This window comes from Alosa alosa, chromosome 23, assembly GCF_017589495.1.
Source record: "Alosa alosa isolate M-15738 ecotype Scorff River chromosome 23, AALO_Geno_1.1, whole genome shotgun sequence".
Lineage (NCBI taxonomy): Eukaryota > Metazoa > Chordata > Actinopteri > Clupeiformes > Clupeidae > Alosa > Alosa alosa.
The window spans coordinates 3,813,590-3,835,769 of NC_063211.1; the positions used below are offsets into that span (position 1 = coordinate 3,813,590).

The window sequence follows — 22,180 nt, forward strand, 5'->3', positions numbered from 1 at the left end:
AGTATATTTAGGGGAGAGAATGAAGTAAAGATAGCAATACATAAACATTTAACAAAAGTAAAGGTTGCTTTTAATATGGTGCGATTGAACTCCACAAACCTGGAATTAAAACTGACTCCAATGTTCCTGTAATTTTCTTGTAATGTCTGGACAAGGATTATCTGTAGTACCTTCCGTCTGTCTTAACCTCCTCCAATGTCTTTGTTTACTATAGTCTCAGGTCAGCTCTTGGCCCCTGTCATCAGACCGCACTTAGCTCTATGGGAATGTTCTTTGGAGATGTCCCCCTGCTAGCAGACCGCACTTAGCTCTATGGGAATGCTCTTTGGAGATGTCCCCCTGCTAGCAGACCGCACTTAGCTCTATGGGAATGCTCTTTGGAGATGTCCGCCTGCCAGTTCTGCCCAACTCTCAAAGCCTGATATTCCCCATGCACCCATAAATTCATGGATGAGTGTTTGTCCGCGTACTTGTTTCTGGGGATCTTATCACTCAGTGGCTATAAATACACTCTAAACTGCTCCATCCTTGTGATGCTGGGAGTGTCCTGATGGATGATGTTTTTACTCTCCAAACCGTATTTGTATGTCTCATGAAGACCTTTAAACACACATAAATTCGCAACAAGCTTTCAAGCATGTCACTGGGAATCATGAAAGCTGATAAAAAAAAGGGTGCAAGACCGTGAGGATGTGAAGGTAGAGTGTAATCAGAGGCTTGACTTGCGCTGAAAGGAAATCTAAGTTAAGGTCAGTTATAAAATAAAATAATATGCTAAAATAACATAATATTGCAAAGCACTGTTTCATAAAAGCTGTATGTAATATTTTGAACAGGATCTTCAATAGTATATTTTCTTTAATATTTCTTTAAAGCAATGGAAATATATGGTCATCATAATATGCATTTATTTTTAATTCTTTAAATACATGAAGGCTCTAGCTTTATGAGTTTATCAGCAGGCTCATAGTTAAAACATAGTTCATCTGGTTAAGTCAATTGAAAAAAAAAGGATAGGCAAGTTTTTCAAAAATGTCTTTCTTCAAGAAAAAGGTGAATATTCAAGACATTTCTGGTGCAAATGAAAGTGTCAGCCACAGCCCTGCCAGAGACACTTGAGAAGCTGAGATGCAACCTGTTAAACACACCAGGGGGCGCTGTGAGAACGCCTCCCAACAGCACAGGGAAGAAAGATCTGGAAACAACATTCCCCCAAGCTATTCATCATCCTAATTATATGGTAGCAGTTTGTGTTGTATACCACCATGTCTATTTGGAAAAGCTACCGGTCATCATGCTCAGTTTCTTATAGCCAGGTTCCACCCTGATCTGGGAAAAGGCAGACAGTTGGGCACAGAGGCTGACATTGACTGCTCATTTGATCTGTCATTTATATAGAGAGTCAACGAAGGTTTTAAAACCACACATCTGGTAGAGTGAGATGCGATCCCTGAAAAAGTCAAAGTCAAAGTCAGCTTTATTGTCAATTTCTTCACATGTTCCAGACATACAAAGAGATCGAAATTACGTTTCCCACTATCCCACGGTGAAGACAAGACATATTTTACCAATTTAAGTTCACAGACAAACATAACATTCAAGTAAACAAAAAAGTAAGTAAATAAGTAAATAAGAGGGCACATATAATAATGAAAAAATAAGAGCAGCAAAATTTGGTTGAAATTGTGCATAGACAGTCAATAAAATACTAGTGCAAAGTCAGGCCAATAAAAGGCTTGGGTAGTTCTGTTTGACCTAAGTAATAAAGAAAGTGGCATAGTGGTGCAAGTTATGTAAGAGCAGCAGAAGTGTTGTGTTTTCAGGACAACAACACCAAGTTGTAAAGTGTACAAGTGTGCAAGTGTTCAAGTGTGCAAGTGGAGTAGTGCAGGCGGCCATTGTGGGTCCAATGTCCAGGATGTTATGTAGCTGAGGGTGGGGGGGGGGAGAGGAGGGAGAGAGTTCAGCATCCTTACAGCTTGGTGTATGAAGCTGTTGGTGAGTCTGGTAGTAGTGGGGAGGCGCAGGCTTCTGTACCTCTTCCCAGAGGGCAGTAGATCAAACAGATTGTGAGCGGGTGACTTGCATCACTCACAATTTTGGTCGCCTTGGCGGGTGAGGTGGGTGGTGTAAATGTCCTTCAGGGAGGGGAGTGAAGCACCAATGATCCTTCCAGCTGTGTTCACTATGCGCTGCAGGGCTTTCCTGTTGTATTCAGTGCAGCTTCCGCCCCACACAGCGATACAGCTGGAGAGGATGCTCTCAATGGTGCCTCGGTAGAATGTGGTCATGATGGCTGGTGGAGCACTTGCTTGCCTGAGTTTCGCAGGAAGTACAGGCGGCGCTGAGCTCTCTTAAGCCAGTGATGCAGTGTTGGTGGTCCAGGAGAGGTCTTCACTGATGTGCACCCCCCCCAGGAATTTGGTGTGCTGCTCGCTCTCTCCACCACAGCACCGTCGATGGTCAGTGGCAGGTGTTGGGTGTGACCTCTCCGGAAGTCAACAACAATCTCTTTGGTCTTGCTGACGTTCAGCAGGAGGTTGTTGTCCCTGCACCACGTGGTCAGATGGTCGACCTCCAACCTGTCACACACAACCTGAAGTCACACACAACAAAAACACAACAAAAACACAACTCTCTGAAACAGCCCAGCAACACATGAACACAAACAGAATATTTGAAAGCAAGAGAGTAAATAAAAAAAGTAGTCCAAAATATTAAAGAGGAGATGGTCAACCACGAGATGAATAACATCAAGGATACTAATGAACATCCTCAATCACTATGGCAACTACTTTTACTCCTATGCTGATGACACACAGCTCTATGTGTCCACCAAACCAACTACCACTCTCCCTCGCAATACCCTCATTGCTTGTCTCCATGACATACAGACATGGATGACAAGCAATTGCCTGAAATTCAACAATAAGAAAACTGAGCTGTTATTTATTGGCACCACATCTACGCTTGCAAAAAACAGTATCTCCTCAATCTCCTTTGGTGAGATCACCATACCTGTCTCCAAACAGGTGAAGAGCCTTGGTGTTATCCTGGACAGTACCCTTTCATTCATCAACCACATCAATAATGTGTGTCGGACTGCGTTTTTTCACCTCAGAAACATCTCCAGACTGCGCCCTGCACTCACACAATGCTCTGCTGAAGTGCTTGTCAACACCCTTGTAACATCTCACATTGACTACTGCAATGCAATCCTGACAGGTATCCCAAACAAACTCATCCATCGCCTCCAACTCATTCAAAACTCTGCAGCACGGATTATCACCCGCACCAAGTCCTCCCAACATGTTACACCTCTCCTGATAGAGCTATCCTGTTGATGACATTCAAAGCCCTGCATTACCTCTGCCCTTCATATGTCAACTCCTACAGACTTATACACCGTCCCCTTCACTACGGTCGTCATCTACAGCTGGATTATTGTCAGTACCAAACATCAGGCTCACCACAATGGGAGCAAAGGCCTTTTTCTATGCTGCACCCAAACTGTGGAACTCACTCCACTTACGCATTTGTACTCCTCTCACACATTCGACTCCATCTCACAATACAAAACGGCTCTTAAAACCCACCTTTTCAAGATAGCTTATGGACTTTAATGTGCCTTTTACTGCCACTGTTTTTATTTTAGTTTTTAATTTGTGTGCTGATTATTATTATTTTTTACTGTTTACTCTGTAAAACGACCTTGGGTGCTTTGAAAGGTGCTATGTAACAAATAAAATGTATTATTATTATTATTATTATTATTATTATTATGAAGCAGGGGAAGTACCAAATGGTGATGGAGATGATAGCAAAGAACAGATAAGTTAGAACAAGAAACCATGACAACTTTAGGTGAGTATCATATATAATTTTCCACATATTCCGAACCCTTTTCTGGTTATGTAACACATATATTATTATATATTTTACATATTTTATTGTGTGTATAATGTATATGCATATGTATATATTGTGTGTGTATATACAGGCACTCACACACACATATATATATATATATATATATATATATATATATATATATATATATATATATATATGTGTGTGTGTGTGTGTGTGTGCGTGCATGCGTGTGTGTGCTAAAGCCTCAAGTGTCACTCACCAGCATCTCTTTCTTCACCCAAAGCAGAGAATCCTGACACCAAGGCGGCCTGTAAAAGTACATGGTCACCGAGTGTCTTCTACAGACCAGAGAAAGAAATGTTCCACTTTGCTGGTTATGAGATCTGCATTTATGAATCCCTGGATTCCTACGGTTCCATGATCTGGCCAGGGGTGAGCTCTGTACTGTAACTCTGACTTTGTAGACACAAAGACAAAAGGCCATTTTGAACTTACTTAAACAACTGGAAAAGTAATTATCTCTGACAAAGACCCCCTCCCTGGCTCCGTATTTTCACTAATGAGATTAACCATTAGCCTGACAGCAATATTAAGGTAAATGTGTTTGAACAATGTTATTTAAACAACTGGAAAAGTAATTATCTCTGCCACCCCCAGGCAGTCGCTCTGTGTACGTACCTGGACACACCAGCAGGCCGACAGCAGGTTAATCTACTTGATAAATCAGCCATTGAGATTGGAGCAGGGACTGGACTATTATCAATTGTGGCTACTCTCCTTGGTAGGTATACTTTATTACGTGTGTAAAACAGAGGCTTGAAAAACAAAAAGCAAATCTGAGTAATTTTATAAACGGATTAAAGGTAGAGTAAGTGATGCTGGATGACGATGCATCGGTTTATATCCATGTTTATATTTATATTTATGTTCATGCTTCTTAGCAGATACGGTTACATTTACTTGACAGTGTCGACATAAGAGTGACATGACACTGTCATTAATGTGTCATAAACAAGTCAAATAAACGTTTATGACATAACGCTGTTAATAAGTTACATTCGGTTTTTGTCATAACAATTTAAGGTTAGGATTAGGGTTAAGGGTTAGGATTAGGGTTAGAGGTTAGGATTAGGGTTAGGTTTCATGTGTCATGACAGTGTCATGCGTTCACAACAGTGTCATGTCACTCTTATGTCAATACTGTCAAGTAATGTGTTACCGCAGATACTTTGTCTAAAGCAACATACATTATATTTGAACCAGATGCCAATCAAAACACACCAGAGAGGTAGCTCACTCCTTCCTTCAGTGCTCCCAGAGAAACTCCATACAGTGTTTTAGAATTGTTTGGGGGCAGACTGCCTACACGCTGTTCATCAATTCACAGAGCCAGGGTGAGGCCCAATGTAAGAAGACTGTTTTTGTTTTTGTTTAACAGTGTTCTCAAAGAATGGAGAGCTAGCAGATCATGAGTAGATATTTGCCGAATGTTGCAAAAAGTGCTATATGTTAGAATTAGTACATTTAAATTTTAAAATGAGTAAATGTTCCGTAGGTGCCAAGGTAACGGCAACTGACCTGCCAGAGATTCTGGGGAATCTGAGATGTAACCTGTCACGGAACACCAAGCGGCACTGCCGACACCCAGCCCAAGTAACAACTCTCTCCTGGGGAGTCGACTTGGAGAACAACTTCCCCCGCACTACTCATCAGTATGATTACGTGCTGGCAGCTGATGTGGTCTACCACCACGACTACTTGAACGAACTGTTGGTCACCATGCGCCATTTCTGCAAATCAGGAACCACCCTCATTTGGTCCAACAAGATTCGTTATCAAGCAGACTTGGCTTTTATAGAGCGCTTTAAGGAGGCCTTCCATACCACGCTGCTGGCTGAAAAAGATGAGATAAGGATCTACATGGCCACTGCACGGGAGCTACAAGCAGATTCTGGCCAAACCATGCAGGCTGTGGAGCAGGAGGAGGATAAAGACCAAACTATAAAAGAGAAGATAAATAGGTGGCCTGCTGAGCACGTTGCGACACACAGCGAGATAGAAGGATTTCAGGAAGAGAAAAAGCAGAGATGTTCAGATGATGAAGTGGAAGGCAGAGACCAGGACAGAAATACGGAAAATAAATATGTGGACACAAACTTAAATGAGAATGGAGAGAAGAGAGGAAATGAGAAAATAAAAATAGATGAATCTGATGGACACATTGGAGATGTTCTGGGAACAGAAGAATATTGTGCACCAGAGGTGAGCGATGAAGGAGATGTTCTGGGAACAGAAGAATATGGTGCACCAGAGGTGAGCGATGAAGGAGATGTTCTGGGAATAGAAGAATATTGTGCACCAGAGGTGAGCGATGAAGGAGATGATGACCCGAAGGGGGACGGTTGTGGAGACAAGGACTCAGACAAAGGTGAAGAAAGAGCGAGTGGTGATGAAGGTGAAGAAAGAGCGAGTGGTGATGAAGGTGAAGAAAGAGCGAGTGGTGATGAAGGTGAAGAAAGAGCGAGTGGTGATGAAGGTGATCACAATAGCACAGCACAGAAAAAAGAAGACAAAGACATTAAAGGAAACATATCCAGTGGACTGAGAGAAGGGGAGCATAACTTGGAAAAGGATTATGAGAAATATGAAAACAAAGTGGATAAATTACCAATATCATATTGTAGAACAAGTGAAATGAATGGATTAAACTGTAAGTATTTTCATCTGTAATGCTTTTTTTTAGAATTTGAGAATTCCGTCAGTTAAATGCAATTGAAAATGTCACTGTCTACACAATCAAGCAAATTGTAATCTTGAACTAGAAAATGTAATTTTGAGGAAATTACCAGTGCATGAAAATATAAACATACTGTATATTAACACAGAATGCAAAACAAACTTTTATTTGATAACAGTTGGCAGAAGTCATAGTTGATAACAACTGACAGTTGAAATGGCTGAACAGTTAAATAGTTGAGTAGTTTAAATAGTTACATTATTTAATAGTGAATTATTGTAGTGAGGACATTTATTTTGAAACAGTTGTGGGCAGAGGAAATAGTTGAACAGGATCTGTAGAGCCAGATTGTATGTTTAAAGCCTGAGACAGAGTATATAGTTTAAAAGTTAAATGTAGATAGTGTAATGGATGTTGATAGACAGAAAGTTGAATGGATGTTGATAGGCAGATTGTTTAATGGATGTTGATGGGATAGTTTAATGGGTAGATGAGTGTATGGTTTGAAGAGGATGAATGGATAGAAAGTTGGATGGAATGTGCCTTATATCCTTGTCGAATGGAGATACACAGAGAGAGTTGGCCTAATTGAGCAGAAAGCAGTTGATACAGGTGCAATCAGTTTAACTAGCTTTTTGATGGGACCTAGTTGAGCAGCTGGAAGTTGATACAGGTGCAAATCAAGTTAATTAGCCCATTATGATGTCATAGTCCCCATACAAAGTCTATGGGGAAAAATAAGCTTGTTTTTTATTAATATCTCAAAAAGTATAAAGTTTACAAAAGTGAAAAATACATTCCCCAAGTGTCCTTTTCAAAACCTACGTTACAAAGTTTGAACGAAGTTTCTACGTTAAACGGTTGAAGCTGAATTAGACGCAGAAATTTGGTGGGAAGAAGAAGAAGAAGAAGAAGACGACGACGACTTCGGATAACAGAACAGTGAATTTTCATGCACTGTAATGAATCTTTAGTGCTGATTTTTTTGTCAACAAGAATATGGCGCTAAGATTTTGTCACTAAGAATATGGCGCTAAGATCTTGTCACTAAGAATATGGCGCTAAGGTGCGGGATCTTTGGTCTTCTCCTGCACCTGTCAACCTAACAAGTGTGCAAAACTTCTGTTCTTGGTCTAAGAACATGCCCGTCATAACACAATATTTTATTTTGTATTCGGTCTTCTCCATACATACCTGTCAACCTAACAGGAGTGGCAAAGTTCTTTGCTAACTAAGAATATGACTAGGCCTGGTCTTAACATAATATTGATTTTATTATTATTCCTTTGCAGTGGAAGCTAAGAGCAAACATGCAAATGATGAAGAGTTAACGCTCAGATCCCCTGTCCATTTAGACTCAGAAACAGAAATCCATCATTTTCTTGGATATGAAATAACTCTACATCGCCCCCTGAGCTGGAGTGGAGGAAAACATGGGCCTGCTGTGAGAACTATTAAAAAAATCCACTAATCATAAATATTTTTTATATCTCATATATATTTTATATATTACTACAAATAATTATTTGCTCTTGGTCTGTTCCTTGTTCTGTTTCAGACATCGGTTCTCTGTAAATTCCTAGAGACTGAGAGGCAGCAGGTCAATTTACACGGCAAGTCAGTGTTGGAACTGGGAGCTGGTACTGGCATAGTGGCTATTGTGGCCAGTCTTCTTGGTAAGTAGTCTAGGGCAATTCCACGCAAAACTGTCACGTCCATAACGCCAAATAAATGCCATGGTATTTGTATGATGAGAATGAATATGTGAAAAGTTTTTCATGTACCATAAAACACATGTGGTACATGTAGGTAGGTAGGTAGGTAAACAGTAATATAGTAATGTAACTATACACAGCTCTGAAAAAAAAATAACAGACCACTGCACATTTTTCTGATGCCATCCTACAGCTGCTGAGAGTGACATCGACGGTCATATCAACCGTCAACTCACTTGAATGTCACTCAGCAACTGTAGGATGACATGTAAAAAAATGTGCAGTGGTCTCTATTTTTTTTTCAGAGCTGTATAATTAAATATCCAAATGATTAAATATTAATTGAAAAATAAATGATATTAATTAAATATCTAGTGCCATTTCATTACATTTTAATAGTATCTATGTATGCGACTAATAATTATGCAATATACAATACAATATCGACAAGTCACACATAATATTAAACACAAACATGGAGATGTGTCATTCAAATAATTAGGAAATTATTACAACTGATCATAACACTGGTCATCTCTAAAGGTGCCTGGGTAACCGCGACTGACCTGCCAGAGGTGCTGGAAATCCTGACTGAGAATCTGAGTGCCAATACCAAAGGGCGCTCAAAATACTCACCTCAAGTGGAAGTTCTCCAATGGGGGCGCAACCTCGCTCGGTCATTCCCATTGTCCATCTATCATTACGACTTCGTCCTGGCAGCAGACGTAGTCCACGATCATAACTGCCAGAAGGAGCTGCTGGACACCATGTGTCACTTCTGTCACCGTGGCACCACCCTACTCTGGGCACACGAGTTTCGCCGCAAGGCAGACCTGACGTTCAAAGCCCAGCTCAAGCGGGCTCTCCACACCAAGCTGCTCTTGGAGGCAGGGCATGTGAGGGTCTACATGGGCTGGGGTAAGAGAACAAAGAAACCATCTCACTGGGCTATTTAACTGTGCGGACAATACGCTTAAGGTTTCACAAATGATTATGTCAATACGTCTGGAAAAAACAAAGGTTTCAGCCATTTCACAGTACGAATCGCACGCTGCTGCATGTTCGCAAACCCCAACACCCATCTCATTTACAAACGATCTGTTCTTTTTTCAGAACCTATCTAGTTTCCACTCCTTGTCTGAAAAACAAATCACTGTGCTGAACGGGTTGATCGTGTTGCCTCCTTCAACATTCCTTAATAGAAATGGTCTACTAAAGATCTAGAACTTAGGCCTACATGCATCCAAGGCTTACAATGCTATCTCTTTTCAATTTCATCAACCATCAATCAATCTTGTGTGCTAATGTTTTAATATTTCTTCCTGATTTTTCTGCTTCCTTTTGAATCTCTCATCTCATCAGTTCCTTTCTACCTGCAGCACCCCCCCCCCCTCACACCTCCAAGCTGATGGAAACTCCTTATGAGCCATTATTTGCTATTTTTTAAAGGCTTTTTCCTGTTCAAAGGGACTTGTCTCTTGCCATCGTCGCTTGTTAATGCTTGCTCTAGGGAGTAGACTCTGTAAAGCTCCTTGAGATTTCCTATTGTATTGGCATTGCATAAATAAAGAAAACTGAACTGAACTGAATTTAATTTAATTTAATTTAATTTAATTTAATTTAATTTAATCCAATCAAATACTGGACAAAGTCACAAGCTGTGTGATATTTTGTCTGTTTTATTTTCACTTTGAAATAATTTTCTTCTGAATATATTTTTCCAACATTGTGACATAATTCTACACATTCAGTGAGATAACAAGAGTATGACTCATTTTCCGAGTCCATAGATAACAAAACAAGTAAAGTAATACTGGTACATTTACAACTAAAATGTAAGCATGGACTAGGTTTTATTTTATACTTTGTAGATACAATACTTTAATAAATATTTCTGAGGTCATTAACATCAAACCTGTATGTGATATGAAACCTGTGACTGAAGTCAGCTGAGGATGTCCCAAGTCAAAGTGTGAATATTAAGGCATTCGTAAAAGGACCTGCTGTAAACAAAGTCAGCAAAACTGTAAAACCCTGAACAACAACAACAACAACAAAATGATTTGTTTAGAAGATACAGGGGAGGGCAGGGGAACCAGATCTTCCCTCACTCCCCGTACCAGACAGTCCTGTGCTGGAGCTCCACTGGGTTGCACAAGACAAAGGTCTTCAACAATAGGATATCTGATATATAGTCGGAGTCTATATTGTGACTTTGGCATTGGTGGTAATGCATACAAATTCTGTCTGACACACTAAAAATGTCTGGCTACATTAAGTGTTTTTAAAAAAATAAATAAATAAATAAACAGCACAATTAAGGGAACTAACAGGACATTCACACATGGCATGTACACACACACACACAAACACACCCACGCTCGCCCACATACACAAGAACACACATTTAGGCACAGACATATGCAAACTTATAATGCATCTAAAGCATCATTCTTGATTAAGTACAAGACTGAACCTGGTCTTTCTCAGCTGTGTGAATAAAAGCCCAGTCATATTTATTCTGAATTTACAAAAAAAACTGTTACAAAACATGCATACATTTTACATAAATGTCAGAAAATAATAAGGATTAATTACATTTGATATTGCCTTGGTAACTGTTTGTGATAATTCACAACTACAGATATTTTAACAGAGAATGGGCTAACGTTTCACTTGTAACCTCAATGTTTGGATTGGTTTAACCATGTCATGACATATATCATAATCCAGCCAATAGCCATTACGATAGTCACTGCTGAATGAGACTGTATCATGGTGCCATTCTAAGAAATTGCTCTCACAGCTCTGAGAGCTTTACATAACATAAGTGTATGATGTGAAATATATTGAGAGCCGTCATGACAAAACACAGACAATGATAACTAGGCATTGTTTTATTACAGGCTATGGACTTTTATGACATGTCGGGATAAGCCATGACAGGTTTATATCATGTTTATGTTGATGTTATGATGAAAGGTTTATGTGAGGTACCGTTGACAACTGTTTCTGATTCAAGGAGGCTAGCATTAATCCGACCCTCCAAGACACACTCAGGCTTCCCCACATGGTTAAAATGGCTATCCCTCGCAAGTATATACATATACAGAGAGAACGCCAACTCATCTGAGAGTGCCTTTTTTGACTAAATTCAGAACAACATTTTCTCAGCATTACAGAGAAAAGTTGAATTCTTTTGAAATGACAGTAAAATGTGCCCACTGCTTCTATCTTTAAATGTGCTCGAGCATCCAATTATGTTTCGCAATAACCACAGTGCAGTGTGCTGAGGGGGTACACGTACTGTGAGGAGTAATTAGGTCATTCTGTGAGTGTTCCGTAAAAGAACGTAGGAAATCAAGTTCCATTCCAACTTGTTATTTCTACTGCATTCATCAGGGTGAGAGGTCTGCCTTTGTTTGTCTGTGCATTCTGCATATTGAACATGTAAGCAGTCTATTGGCAGCCAGTTAAAACGACACATTTATCGCAGGCCCCTTAAAAGGGTGTGTACTCAGACGGGTACATAATGGGAAGCCAGTTGTCAGTAAAGTTGGCACAATGCATCCACTCCAAAGACCGCATCAGCTGCAGGAAACAGAGATATACAGTTTTAAAAATAAATTGACAGTACTTCCTACATAAGTAGGTTGTGGTTGTCAGGCTTAATTGCTTTTGGTGTATTTTGCCAGATGAATGAACTGATTAGAGCTTGCATAAAAGTCATTCCAAAAGGAAGTTGTTAATGTAACTATCTGGCATTACAGATTCACAAATGACAGCATCAGTGTATGTGAAGGAAGTCTAAATGTTGTTTTGTTTTGTTGTTTACGTACAGTAGAAAAGGGGTTCAATTGTAATTTCTACATTTTAGTATGAAATGTCATATTAACATAGCCTTTAAATCTTAATAGGCTGTGTATTCTCACTTATTCTTCTGATCAGGGTTTTGATTACAATTGTTTCGATTATAACTGATTTCAATATTTTGAGACCATCACCAGCAAAATAACGCTGTGTTGTGGGGACTGGTTTGGTCTACATCTGGCTACTGTGCTGTGGAAATCACACTAATATTGTTGTAAATTTGTTTGACATGTTGCACGGCAAAATAGCAGAAATTAGTTAGGTTATTTGTAGTGTTTTATTAAACTAGAGAAACATCTCAGAGGCTGACTTGAGGGAGTTTGAGAGTTTATCATTAATGATTTTTAAAAGTTTCATGGAAACTGAGTCACTTCTAATGAGAACTTCTAATGAGAACTTCCTGGTCTGTGCACTGATCTACCGGTGTTTGTGTGTAGCGTGGTGTTGCATGCTATTAGATTGGCAAAAGGTTTTGCCCAGTTCATTTAATTAGCACAGGTTTGTTTGAGTCAGTATTTACACACTGTATTGCGCACTGCATGTCATTCAAATGTGTGTCAATGTAGAAAACCACTTTGCTTCAAGAACAAATCATGTGACCTACCTGAGCACAGTTCTTCCAGTTGTCTTTGCTGGGTCGGTCTTCAACGATTTTAGATGCATACTTCAAAGCCCTCCCATACATCTTGTTCACAAGTGCATGCTTGTAAGAAAAGCTTAAAACCTGAGAGTAAAACAAGACAGGTTCAAGGACAACTCTTGTATGGTAAACGTGCTAATGTGATAGTAGGTAAGAAACAAACAAGTACGTAACAATTGTTGTGATCTGTCTTGTGTTTTGTGGGTGCCGTGTACCCCTATTGCTCGCTACGGGGGTTGGCCTGTTGCATTTCCTGGTTTCTGTTGATTGAGTTATTCCTGCACACCTGTTCCCAGTCACTACACGTTAGTCAGAAATGGAAGGCAGCTGCCTGCTGCCTCACAGCTTTCAGCTGTCTAACGAGTCACTTGCCTTAGCAGGCATCAAGGTACTAACTATGTTTCGAGTGGCCTGGCAAGATAGCAACACAGAACGCAGTTGCCAGGATACCAGAAAGCAGAATAACTTCGACTGCATCTTTCAGTTGTTGCCAGTTACCAATAGCTGCTCACAATTAAATAACATTTTGGACGTTGAAGGCAGCATGAAGGATGCATCTACGCTGCCCTCAAAACTCTTGGAAGGCAGCATTTTATAGAATATTTAATACAGACATGCCTCGCTGCCACCAAATGCTATCTTAGAAGGCAGGACTTTTTCTGATTCGGACACAGCCTTTGTCTGGCTCAAGTTAATTCTGTGTCTAGTCCAGTCTGTATCAAGTCAAATGCAGTCTTTGTCAAGTCTTGTTTTGATGGTTTTGTGCTGTTTTTGGATTACATTTCACCTTTAAAAATGGATTCAGATTTTGGGATTTTCATGATCTGAGTGTTGAACTGTCTTTGCCTGTTTTGTGATGTTTAATTCTAGCCTGCCTGTCATTAAACAAAGTTAAACCACGTTGTCAGTAAAGTCCCTGTCTTCTTCAAATTCCTGATTTGGTGTCTGCTATTGGGTCCAATCCTGCATGCCGGGCCTCGGACAGTGACTGAAAGCTTGTGTACCAGTTTGTGGTGGATCAAAACGTGATGCAACATGAAAGGAAACAGACTTACTGACTGAAAGAATAACAATTACAATCCAATCTACACACACACACCTTAGAATCTGTGAGGTCTGCCCATTTCTGCACCTCCCAAAATGTATCGGTCAGGGCCTTGGCCACATCCTGGGCTGCCTCATCAGGGCTGCCCACGACGCGGGCGCCGGCACCTGCTCCAGCGATGGCTCCTTCCTCCTGCGGAGCCTGGAGCAGCTGGTCAGCCAGAGCACAGCCTTTCCGACACAGAGCGTCCAACAGAGACGACTTCTGTTTTTCCATGTCGCTACACACACACACACACACACACACACAAATAAAACATAAATAAGCAATAGGCGAAAGCTTGCATTGTGAACGTCATCATTTCCTGTGAAGGCAGCAGAGTGCTCGTAGCAGTAAAGTACGGATATAATTTTAAAACCTCTTGATGGTGGCAGCGTCAGGCCTGGGGTCGGTCTTCATTGAAAGGTAAACTGCGAGGGCCGTCTGGTCAATGTGTGAGACGACCACATCCGCAGCATCTACGATATCTACCAGGCGTTTCAATCGCTCCTGCACCAAGGATAAGATAGAGTTAGACATAACCAATCATCTGATGAAAAACAGCTCAGGTATACAGCATCTACACATAGAAAGATTAGCCAGGAAGATTCAAATAAATGTTTTTTTTTCATATCTGAGTAGATGTGCACCTTCTCTGAATCAAGCTGGTGCAGGCGTTGAACATGAAGTGGTAGATAGGTGCTGAAGCTCTCCTTCAACTCGTCGTAAATAGTGCTGTTGTCTAACCTGTAGAGTAAGCCACACTGATCATCACACGGCACAATTGTCGCTCGTCTTCATCTGACTGTCCTGAACATGAAATGCATTACCGTAATTTTCCGCCCGTTAACCGAGGTTTACACATTGATTTTGCAAAGTTTCTTACGCTATGAGGTTAATACACAGAGGCGGGCTATACATGGGAACACAGTTCTCTTAATTATTCGTTCTGATTAAAGCACAATCTCATTCCGATTCATTGGGTTATGGGCTCTGTTCACTAGCTTCGGCAAACCAGTTTCCTTTTCGTTGACATGGCTGTCAACAAGCACCTGAAGATTAGTGCTTTAGTTGTACCAAAACGTAAGAAATATAATGTACGCGAGTCTTAATGTCCGTGGGCGGCTCTGAGGAGCACTGCCACTCTGCTCGGCTTCAAGTCGTTATAAAAACGTAACAAATCTTTTTCCTAAAAACGCCAGCCTACGTGCAGTGGCTGCACAAAATAAGGAGGGAAGTATTTTCGGTGAACACACGTTTTGGTACAACCGAAGCATTACTTGTTGACACACTTCGGCTAATTCCCAATACACAGTCTTGCATTTTACACATAATGCAGCTAAAACAGGGGAAATTACTGTAGGTTTAGCTTATTGCTGGGTTACATATTGCAGAGATCTGAGAACAGTCTACTCACTTTGTCATCCACTGGATCTTCAAATCCCTGAGGGCTTCAGAGAACTCCTCTTTCACGTCCTTTTCTCCATCCTTTTCTTTATCCTTCCCTCCATTCTTGGCTTTGTTGGGAGCGGAAATCAGGTGGTAGACAAGCGGTACAACATCCTGAAAAGTCCACAAGAAAACACAATATTGTTTTACTGGCGCGTGAAACGGTCATCAGAGCAACAAGGACTTCCTTTTCTTTACTTCTCCTGAAACAAGCCAAAATGGCGATTTCTCAAGAGCACCATAATTGTGCGACAACACCACAATTACAATGCCGTTTGATGAAGTGTTTATTACAAACACGCATGATTGGATGGAACTTTTGGGAGGCACTGTGAGAAAGCTTCAAATAACAAAACACAGCTGGTTTACTTAACCCCTGGAACATCCGCCTGACCAATACAAGAGGCTGTCTGTCATGCTATACATTTATTTCTAAGAGATTACTACCTACTCAACTCTACCATTATTCAACTGGAGCTATCAGATTTTTGATATGATCCCCTTCATAAGTAAAACGTTATTTTACATCTTTTTAAACTGGCATAGTGTACAAACAAACAAGTTGTAATGAGCTGAGGTCTAAAACATATTATATATTATATATATTAATATATTATAATATAATAACATTTAGAAATACCTTTCTAAAGTTATACAAAGTTTAATGAAATGACAGCGATGACAATAATGACTAACAATGACAATAATTAAAAGTAATTAAAAAAGAAAAACGCATATCCTGAAACACTGATTATACAGCAGTGAGAATAATGGGATGTGCATTCTAAGGGTAAATCATAAATGAACGATTAACAACAATCATGGGACTAGAATCCAACAGTCTGTCACACAAGAAACAGCTCTTAGATAAAGAACTGCGACAACAGAGTGCTTTGTTGCAAATACAATCAATAATAAGGTTTGGGATTTGGAGCCAATGCTATGAATTCAATGCTATATGATTTCTAAAGCTTATTACGTGCCAATACTGAGCCAGACAAAACCTCTTATGCCACGGAAAAATAATGTTGTGGAATTGGAGAAACTTTGTCCCGGTTCCTATTCATTCAAGTACATTCATCAGGCTCATTCAGGTGAGATAATCCCCAAAATTACAATACTGAAGCGAAAAATTAGACCAATAGTGACTTATCTTTTGAGGGAAATGGTGTCACAACAGGAGTGATGTGTTTAGCGATATAGGGTCATTTTTAGTGTTCTAAATGGATAGTCAGAATCGCGAGGGGTAAGTGTGTTTAGGGTGTGTCTGAAACTTTTCCTATTTTGACAGCGGAAAAAATAGGCTCCACACCAGGCGCATGGTTCAAAAAGGTTGTATTTAAGCTTCTTACTTCTTACTAAGCAAAACAATGTGTTTTAGGCGTAACATGCAATAAACAAATGAGATAGCCATTTGCCCTTCCCTTTCTACAGCGAGTCAAGTAGTATGACTAGTATGGACTTTACAGGAAGTCAAGTAGTATGACTAGTATGGACTTTACAGGAAGTCAAGTAGTATGACTAGTATGGACTTTACAGGAAGCGACCGAAGACAATAGAGGTATGTGACTCACTGCTTGTGCAAAAAACGCGATTTATAGTTTCTTAACATATACATATATATTCTTACCAGATAAAAGCACCTGCTGAATCCCATTCACTTTACTCTATGCTTTTTTAGAAATGTCACACATTTTCCTTTTATCTGAATAAAATCACTATTGAAATGTATAATTAGCTGTGTTGCTTCATGCTCCATGTTAACACTGTATCCAGAGAAAAAAAAAACCTAAACAGATTTCGATGTTAAAGTGGCCGGTGTGGAATTCTACATGCCATATCATCACCATGGTTTGTTAACTGTGACAAAGCAAGCATTCTATAAAATCTGTAAGCCAGCTATGTTTCGATTAGATATTCAAAGCTCGTATAAAACTGTTCACAATGTTTCAAATGCAATTATCACCTTTCTGTCTATTTGCCTATTGATATACCTATCTATTGATAAGGTAAGGCTCGACTCTTTGAAGGGTTTTTCTGACACCTCAACAAAATGAAAAAGCCATCTACCTTAGACAAGGAAAAGTTCATAAAGACATCATTCATGCCAGCGCATATATATATTTATATGTCTGAGCACAGTCACCCTTTATTACCTCTTCACAGTTAGCGGCACCCTTTATTACCTCTTCACAGTTAGCGGTGTTAAGTTGCAAAAAACAAACAAATGATTGGCATGAAAAAAAAATAATGGACATTTATTTACAATTATACTAACTATATGTAACACACACAGTTTTCTTTTCAACGTTACAACACCTGGAGGGAAAAAATATATTGATTTGCATCATGAATGGGCAACTTCCCATGTACATTTTTTGTGTTTTTAACCGACAGTAATTTAAGGTAGTGTCTTTACAGAGTACAGTAACCTAGTTCAGGCAGTACCTTTTTAAACTTTCCTTGTCGTTTTGCTGTGGCCTGGCCCTGGTGGTTAGAATGACACATCATGAGAAGGAGAAAAACAGGAGCACACTCGTCAAACATCCTCTCTCTCTCCGTCTTTCTCTCTCTGTCTCTCTCCGTCTCTCTACATTCTCTCTCGTTCCAACTTCATTCTTCATTCTATCACTAAGTTGCATCCTCATCCAAGTGACTACACTGAAAATGTATAATCCCCTCATGCATTGCCGAAGATCAATCTAAATAAACAACTACTTGATTAATCGAGAAAATAATCAACAGACTAATCGACTATAAAAATAATTGGTAGTTGCAGCCCTACAATGATCACCGATTTAATGGAAGAGAACTACACCCGTGGCTAAGTTAGGCAAGATGTTACACCACCAAAAGAATTATATCATTTGTACAAACACTACATGAACCTACATGGGGTGAAGTATGAGGATATGACGATCAAACTGTGTCCTCTCAATCAATTACATTATGTCTGTGCCCAGTCCACCCAATCATCCTGAAAAAACAGATGCCATGAAGGCAATTCCAAAAACTCCTATCCAAGTAGGGGAGGGGACTTATATATAGATATAAAGAACATAAACTGGGCCGTTAAATGTACAGCATTAGTAACTGTTCAGTTAGTAATGGGAACTTCACTGCTAAGCTTATCCTACAAAGGAATAGTGAGACCAGACCACAGGGAAAAAAAATAATCAACTAATAAATTAATTATATAAATTATATATTATTAGAATTAAACTTAACTAATATCAACAATTTCCTCCTTCCTTTGATGTTCACCTGAATCGGGTTGTTGCCTTGACGTCAAAACAACATAAGAGCTGAAAACCTGTGTTCTAGCCTTATATGTTGTGGTAAAAAGTAGTCTAAACCCCTGTTCTAGCCTAATGTTGTGGTAAAAAGTAGTCTCCACCCCTGTTCTAGCCTAATGTTGTGGTAAAAGGTAGTATAAACCCCTGTTAGAGCCTTATATGCTGTGGGTAGTCTACATCCCTGTTCTAGCCTTATGTTGGGGTCAAGGGTAGTCTCCACCCCTGCTCTAGCCTTATGTTGGGGTAAAGGGTGGTCTCTAGCCTTATGTTGGGGTAAAGGGTGGTCTCCACCCCTGTTCTAGCCTTATGTTGTGGTAAAGCGTAGTCTAAATCCCTGCTCTAGCCTTATGTTGGGGTAAAGGGTGGTCTCCACCCCTGTTCTAGCCTTATGTTGGGGTAAAGGGTGGTCTCTAGCCTTATGTTGGGGTAAAGGGTGGTCTCCACCCCTGTTCTAGCCTTATGTTGTGGTAAAGCGTAGTCTAAATCCCTGCTCTAGCCTTATGTTGGGGTAAAGGGTGGTCTCCACCCCTGTTCTAGCCTTATGTTGGGGTAAAGGGTGGTCTCGACCCCTGCTCTAGCCTTATGTTGGGGTAAAGCGTAGTCTAAATCCCTGTTCTAACCTTATGTTGGGGTAAAGGGTGGTCTCGACCCCTGTTCTAGCCTTACTGTATGTTGGGGTCAAGGGTGGTCTCCACCCCTGTTCTAGCCTTATGTTGGGGTAAAGGGTGGTCTAAATCCCTGCTCTAGCCTTATGTTGGGGTCAAGGGTGGTCTCCACCCCTGTTCTAGCCTTATGTTGGGGTAAAGGGTGGTCTAAACCCCTGCTCTAGCCTTATGTTGGGGTAAAGGGTGGTCTAAATCCCTGCTCTAGCCTTATGTTGGGGTAAAGGGTGGTCTCGACCCCTGTTCTAGCCTTACTGTATGTTGGGGTCAAGGGTGGTCTCCACCCCTGTTCTAGCCTTATGCTGGGGTAAAGGGTGGTCTAAATCCCCCTCTTCTATGTTTATGTAAAGGGTGGTAAATCCCTGGGTGTTCTAAATCCCTGCTCTAGCCTTATGTTGGGGTAAAGGGTGGTCTCAACCCCTGCTCTAGCCTTATGTTGGGGTAAAGGGTGGTCTAAATCCCTGTTCTAGCCTTATGTTGGGGTAAAGGGTGGTCTCCACCCCTGTTCTAGCCTTATGTTGGGGTAAAGGGTGGTCTAAATCCCTGCTCTAGCCTTATGTTGTCTAAATCCCTGGGTAATTGTGGTCTGGAGCCCCTGTTCTAGCCTTATGTTGGGGTAAAGGGTGGTCTCCACCCCTGTTCTAGCCTTATGTTGGGGTAAAGGGTGGTCTAAATCCCTGCTCTAGCCTTATGTTGGGGTAAAGCGTGGTCTAAATCCCTGTTCTAGCCTTATGTTGGGGTAAAGGGTGGTCTCCACCCCTGTTCTAGCCTTATGTTGGGGTCAAGGGTGGTCTCGACCCCTGCTCTAGCCTTATGTTGGGGTAAAGGGTGGTCTTGACCCCTGTTCTAGCCTTACTGTATGTTGGGGTAAAGGGTGGTCTCCACCCCTGCTCTAGCCTTATGTTGGGGTAAAGGGTGGTCTCCACCCCTGTTCTAGCCTTATGTTGGGGTCAAGGGTGGTCTCCACCCCTGTTCTAGCCTTATGTTGGGGTAAAGGGTGGTCTAAACAACTAATCCCACTGGAAGATATTACCTCAGGGAGAGATCTACTGAATCTGCATAAGTAATAACAGTACCCAAACATGAACAATAGTCAGCCATGACCGTAAAGATTATCTTGTCATCCAAGTAAGTTCCACAGTAGTCCCACAGTATTCCCAATGAGATCCCAAAGGGGAAGAGTTTTTTTTTTTTAGAAAGAAACCGGGCAACTCACTGCTTTCTTTCCGTACTCGCCCTTGGGTAGAACCAAGGATCCAGTCAGGTAGCAGCCGGGACCAGTGCCTTTAGGGATTCTGTAAAGAAGGAAAAACACAAACCCCAACCGAACCAAAAAAAACAAACAAACAAAAAACAAAACAAAAACAATATTACTATTACCAGCCAACTCTGCGTTGTCTTTGTATCCTGCGTCATGTTGTGTAAATTTAAAGTGTAAATCCGGAGTAAAAACAACCTAGGGTCTATTTAAGGTTGTTAACAACTTCAAACTTTTGATTGAGAGCAAAATTACAGTAATTGGTGGCGTTTTGAGCAAGACCGTTTATTTGCTTTATCACTCAATGGGCTTACAGTGCAACAGGGCAAGATGCCACGTCTCTATTTTATATCACTAACAATGCTCAAAATATAATTACACTTCCATGGTAGTGTGGTGAGGGTTTCTACAGACAAACCGAAGTATTGTACACTTTGAAAGAGTACAAAGAGGCTATATCAAGACCTGTATCTTATAATGTTGTAAATATGTGCAATATTTTTTTATATGTATGGTTGCACTACTGACAATCGACTCAGACTTTGTGATGAACTTAAAATCTTATTTTATTTTTGAGTATAGGGGGTCCTATGAGTTTTTGGGAAATGTGCAATACCTGGGGACATGTGCAATACTGGGAAATGTGCAATATCAGGAAATGTGCAATACCAATATCTAGGGAGAAAAAAGGGACTGTGCAATAACATTGAGTGAAGAACAGTGATATTCACTGGTGTAAGTGGGAGACACAATTAGGAAATGTGCAATACTATTTTATTGTAGTTAGAGGCTATGTGAAATATTGTTGTGTGTATTGTGTTTTCTGCTTAGAGATTGAGGTACTGATTCCTATGTCTGCTGTGCTTACTCTATTTGATTTCTGTTGTCTTCTATGTGGTATTGGGCGCTGAACTTGTGTGTGTTTTGTATTGTAAGCAGCTGTGTGTAGCTGTATGGTCTGTATGGCCAAGACAAAGTTCCCTTCTGGGACAATCAAGTTAATCTAATCTAATCTAATCTAATCTAATCTAATCTAATCTAATCTAATCTAATCTAATCTGTAGGAATACAATTCCATGGCTTCCTGGTCCGGTATCTTCAAATCAATCAATCTATCTTGGAGCGCTGCACAGATTTGGCTGAATCGTTCAATACAAACATGCCTTACGTTTAGCCAGATCTGCGCAGCGCTGATTCGATCAAACGCAGTGTTTAGTGCATAAATTACAAAAAATACCTGAACTGACCGGTCATAGAACAAGTGTTTTTAGACCCTAAAGGCAGATTTTGTACATTTTTGCACAACTCTGAAGATCAGGCTAAGAGTGCTTTTCTAGAGGGCACGTACTTGTCATCGGACAGGGCGTTGATGTAAAATGGCTGACAGGCTCCTGGGGAGAGAGTGAGGGAGTTGGCCTTCTTCTTGGAGAGCAGCGCAGCCCGGTGGCTCTCGTAAAGGTCCAAGCTGAGCGTGTTGGACAGGCGGTGTGACACAATGAAGGGCAGGTCCTTCAGGCGCTCCAACTCGGACGCTTGTTCGTGACGCACCTGCAGGCGCACTGTGTAGTCCCCCTTCTCCAGTTTGAGCGAGTACTG

The 22,180-nt window shown here is 40.6% G+C and overlaps 2 protein-coding genes across 3 annotated transcripts in view; one reads left to right on the forward strand and one right to left on the reverse strand.

Annotated features, from left to right (window-relative positions):
• The first annotated feature begins 567 nt into the window (after window positions 1-567).
• Window positions 568-9,909, forward strand: LOC125288926. Its single transcript, XM_048235633.1, has 9 exons — window positions 568-749; window positions 3,788-3,864; window positions 4,157-4,305; window positions 4,531-4,654; window positions 5,429-6,583; window positions 7,903-8,054; window positions 8,169-8,286; window positions 8,869-9,243; window positions 9,688-9,909. Exons 2-9 carry the CDS (start codon window positions 3,852-3,854, stop codon window positions 9,732-9,734), a joined length of 2,133 nt encoding a protein of 710 aa, XP_048091590.1. The 5' UTR covers window positions 568-749; window positions 3,788-3,851; the 3' UTR covers window positions 9,735-9,909.
• A 75-nt stretch (window positions 9,910-9,984) lies between these two features.
• Window positions 9,985-22,180, reverse strand: part of tpp2 (tripeptidyl peptidase 2) — a 29,660-nt gene continuing 17,464 nt past the window's right edge. The window contains exons 21-29 of one of the 2 annotated variants that reach the window (XM_048234430.1): window positions 21,933-22,177; window positions 20,543-20,621; window positions 17,817-17,855; window positions 15,337-15,482; window positions 14,570-14,666; window positions 14,299-14,429; window positions 13,935-14,160; window positions 12,800-12,919; window positions 9,985-11,916 (exon numbers count right to left, since the gene is read on the reverse strand). In XM_048234430.1, the coding sequence (XP_048090387.1) occupies window positions 11,827-11,916; window positions 12,800-12,919; window positions 13,935-14,160; window positions 14,299-14,429; window positions 14,570-14,666; window positions 15,337-15,482; window positions 17,817-17,855; window positions 20,543-20,621; window positions 21,933-22,177 (1,173 nt within the window). In that variant the 3' untranslated portion in view covers window positions 9,985-11,826. The remainder of the gene's footprint in view (window positions 11,917-12,799; window positions 12,920-13,934; window positions 14,161-14,298; window positions 14,430-14,569; window positions 14,667-15,336; window positions 15,483-17,816; window positions 17,856-20,542; window positions 20,622-21,932; window positions 22,178-22,180) is intronic. The other variant, XM_048234431.1, reaches the window with a different exon arrangement.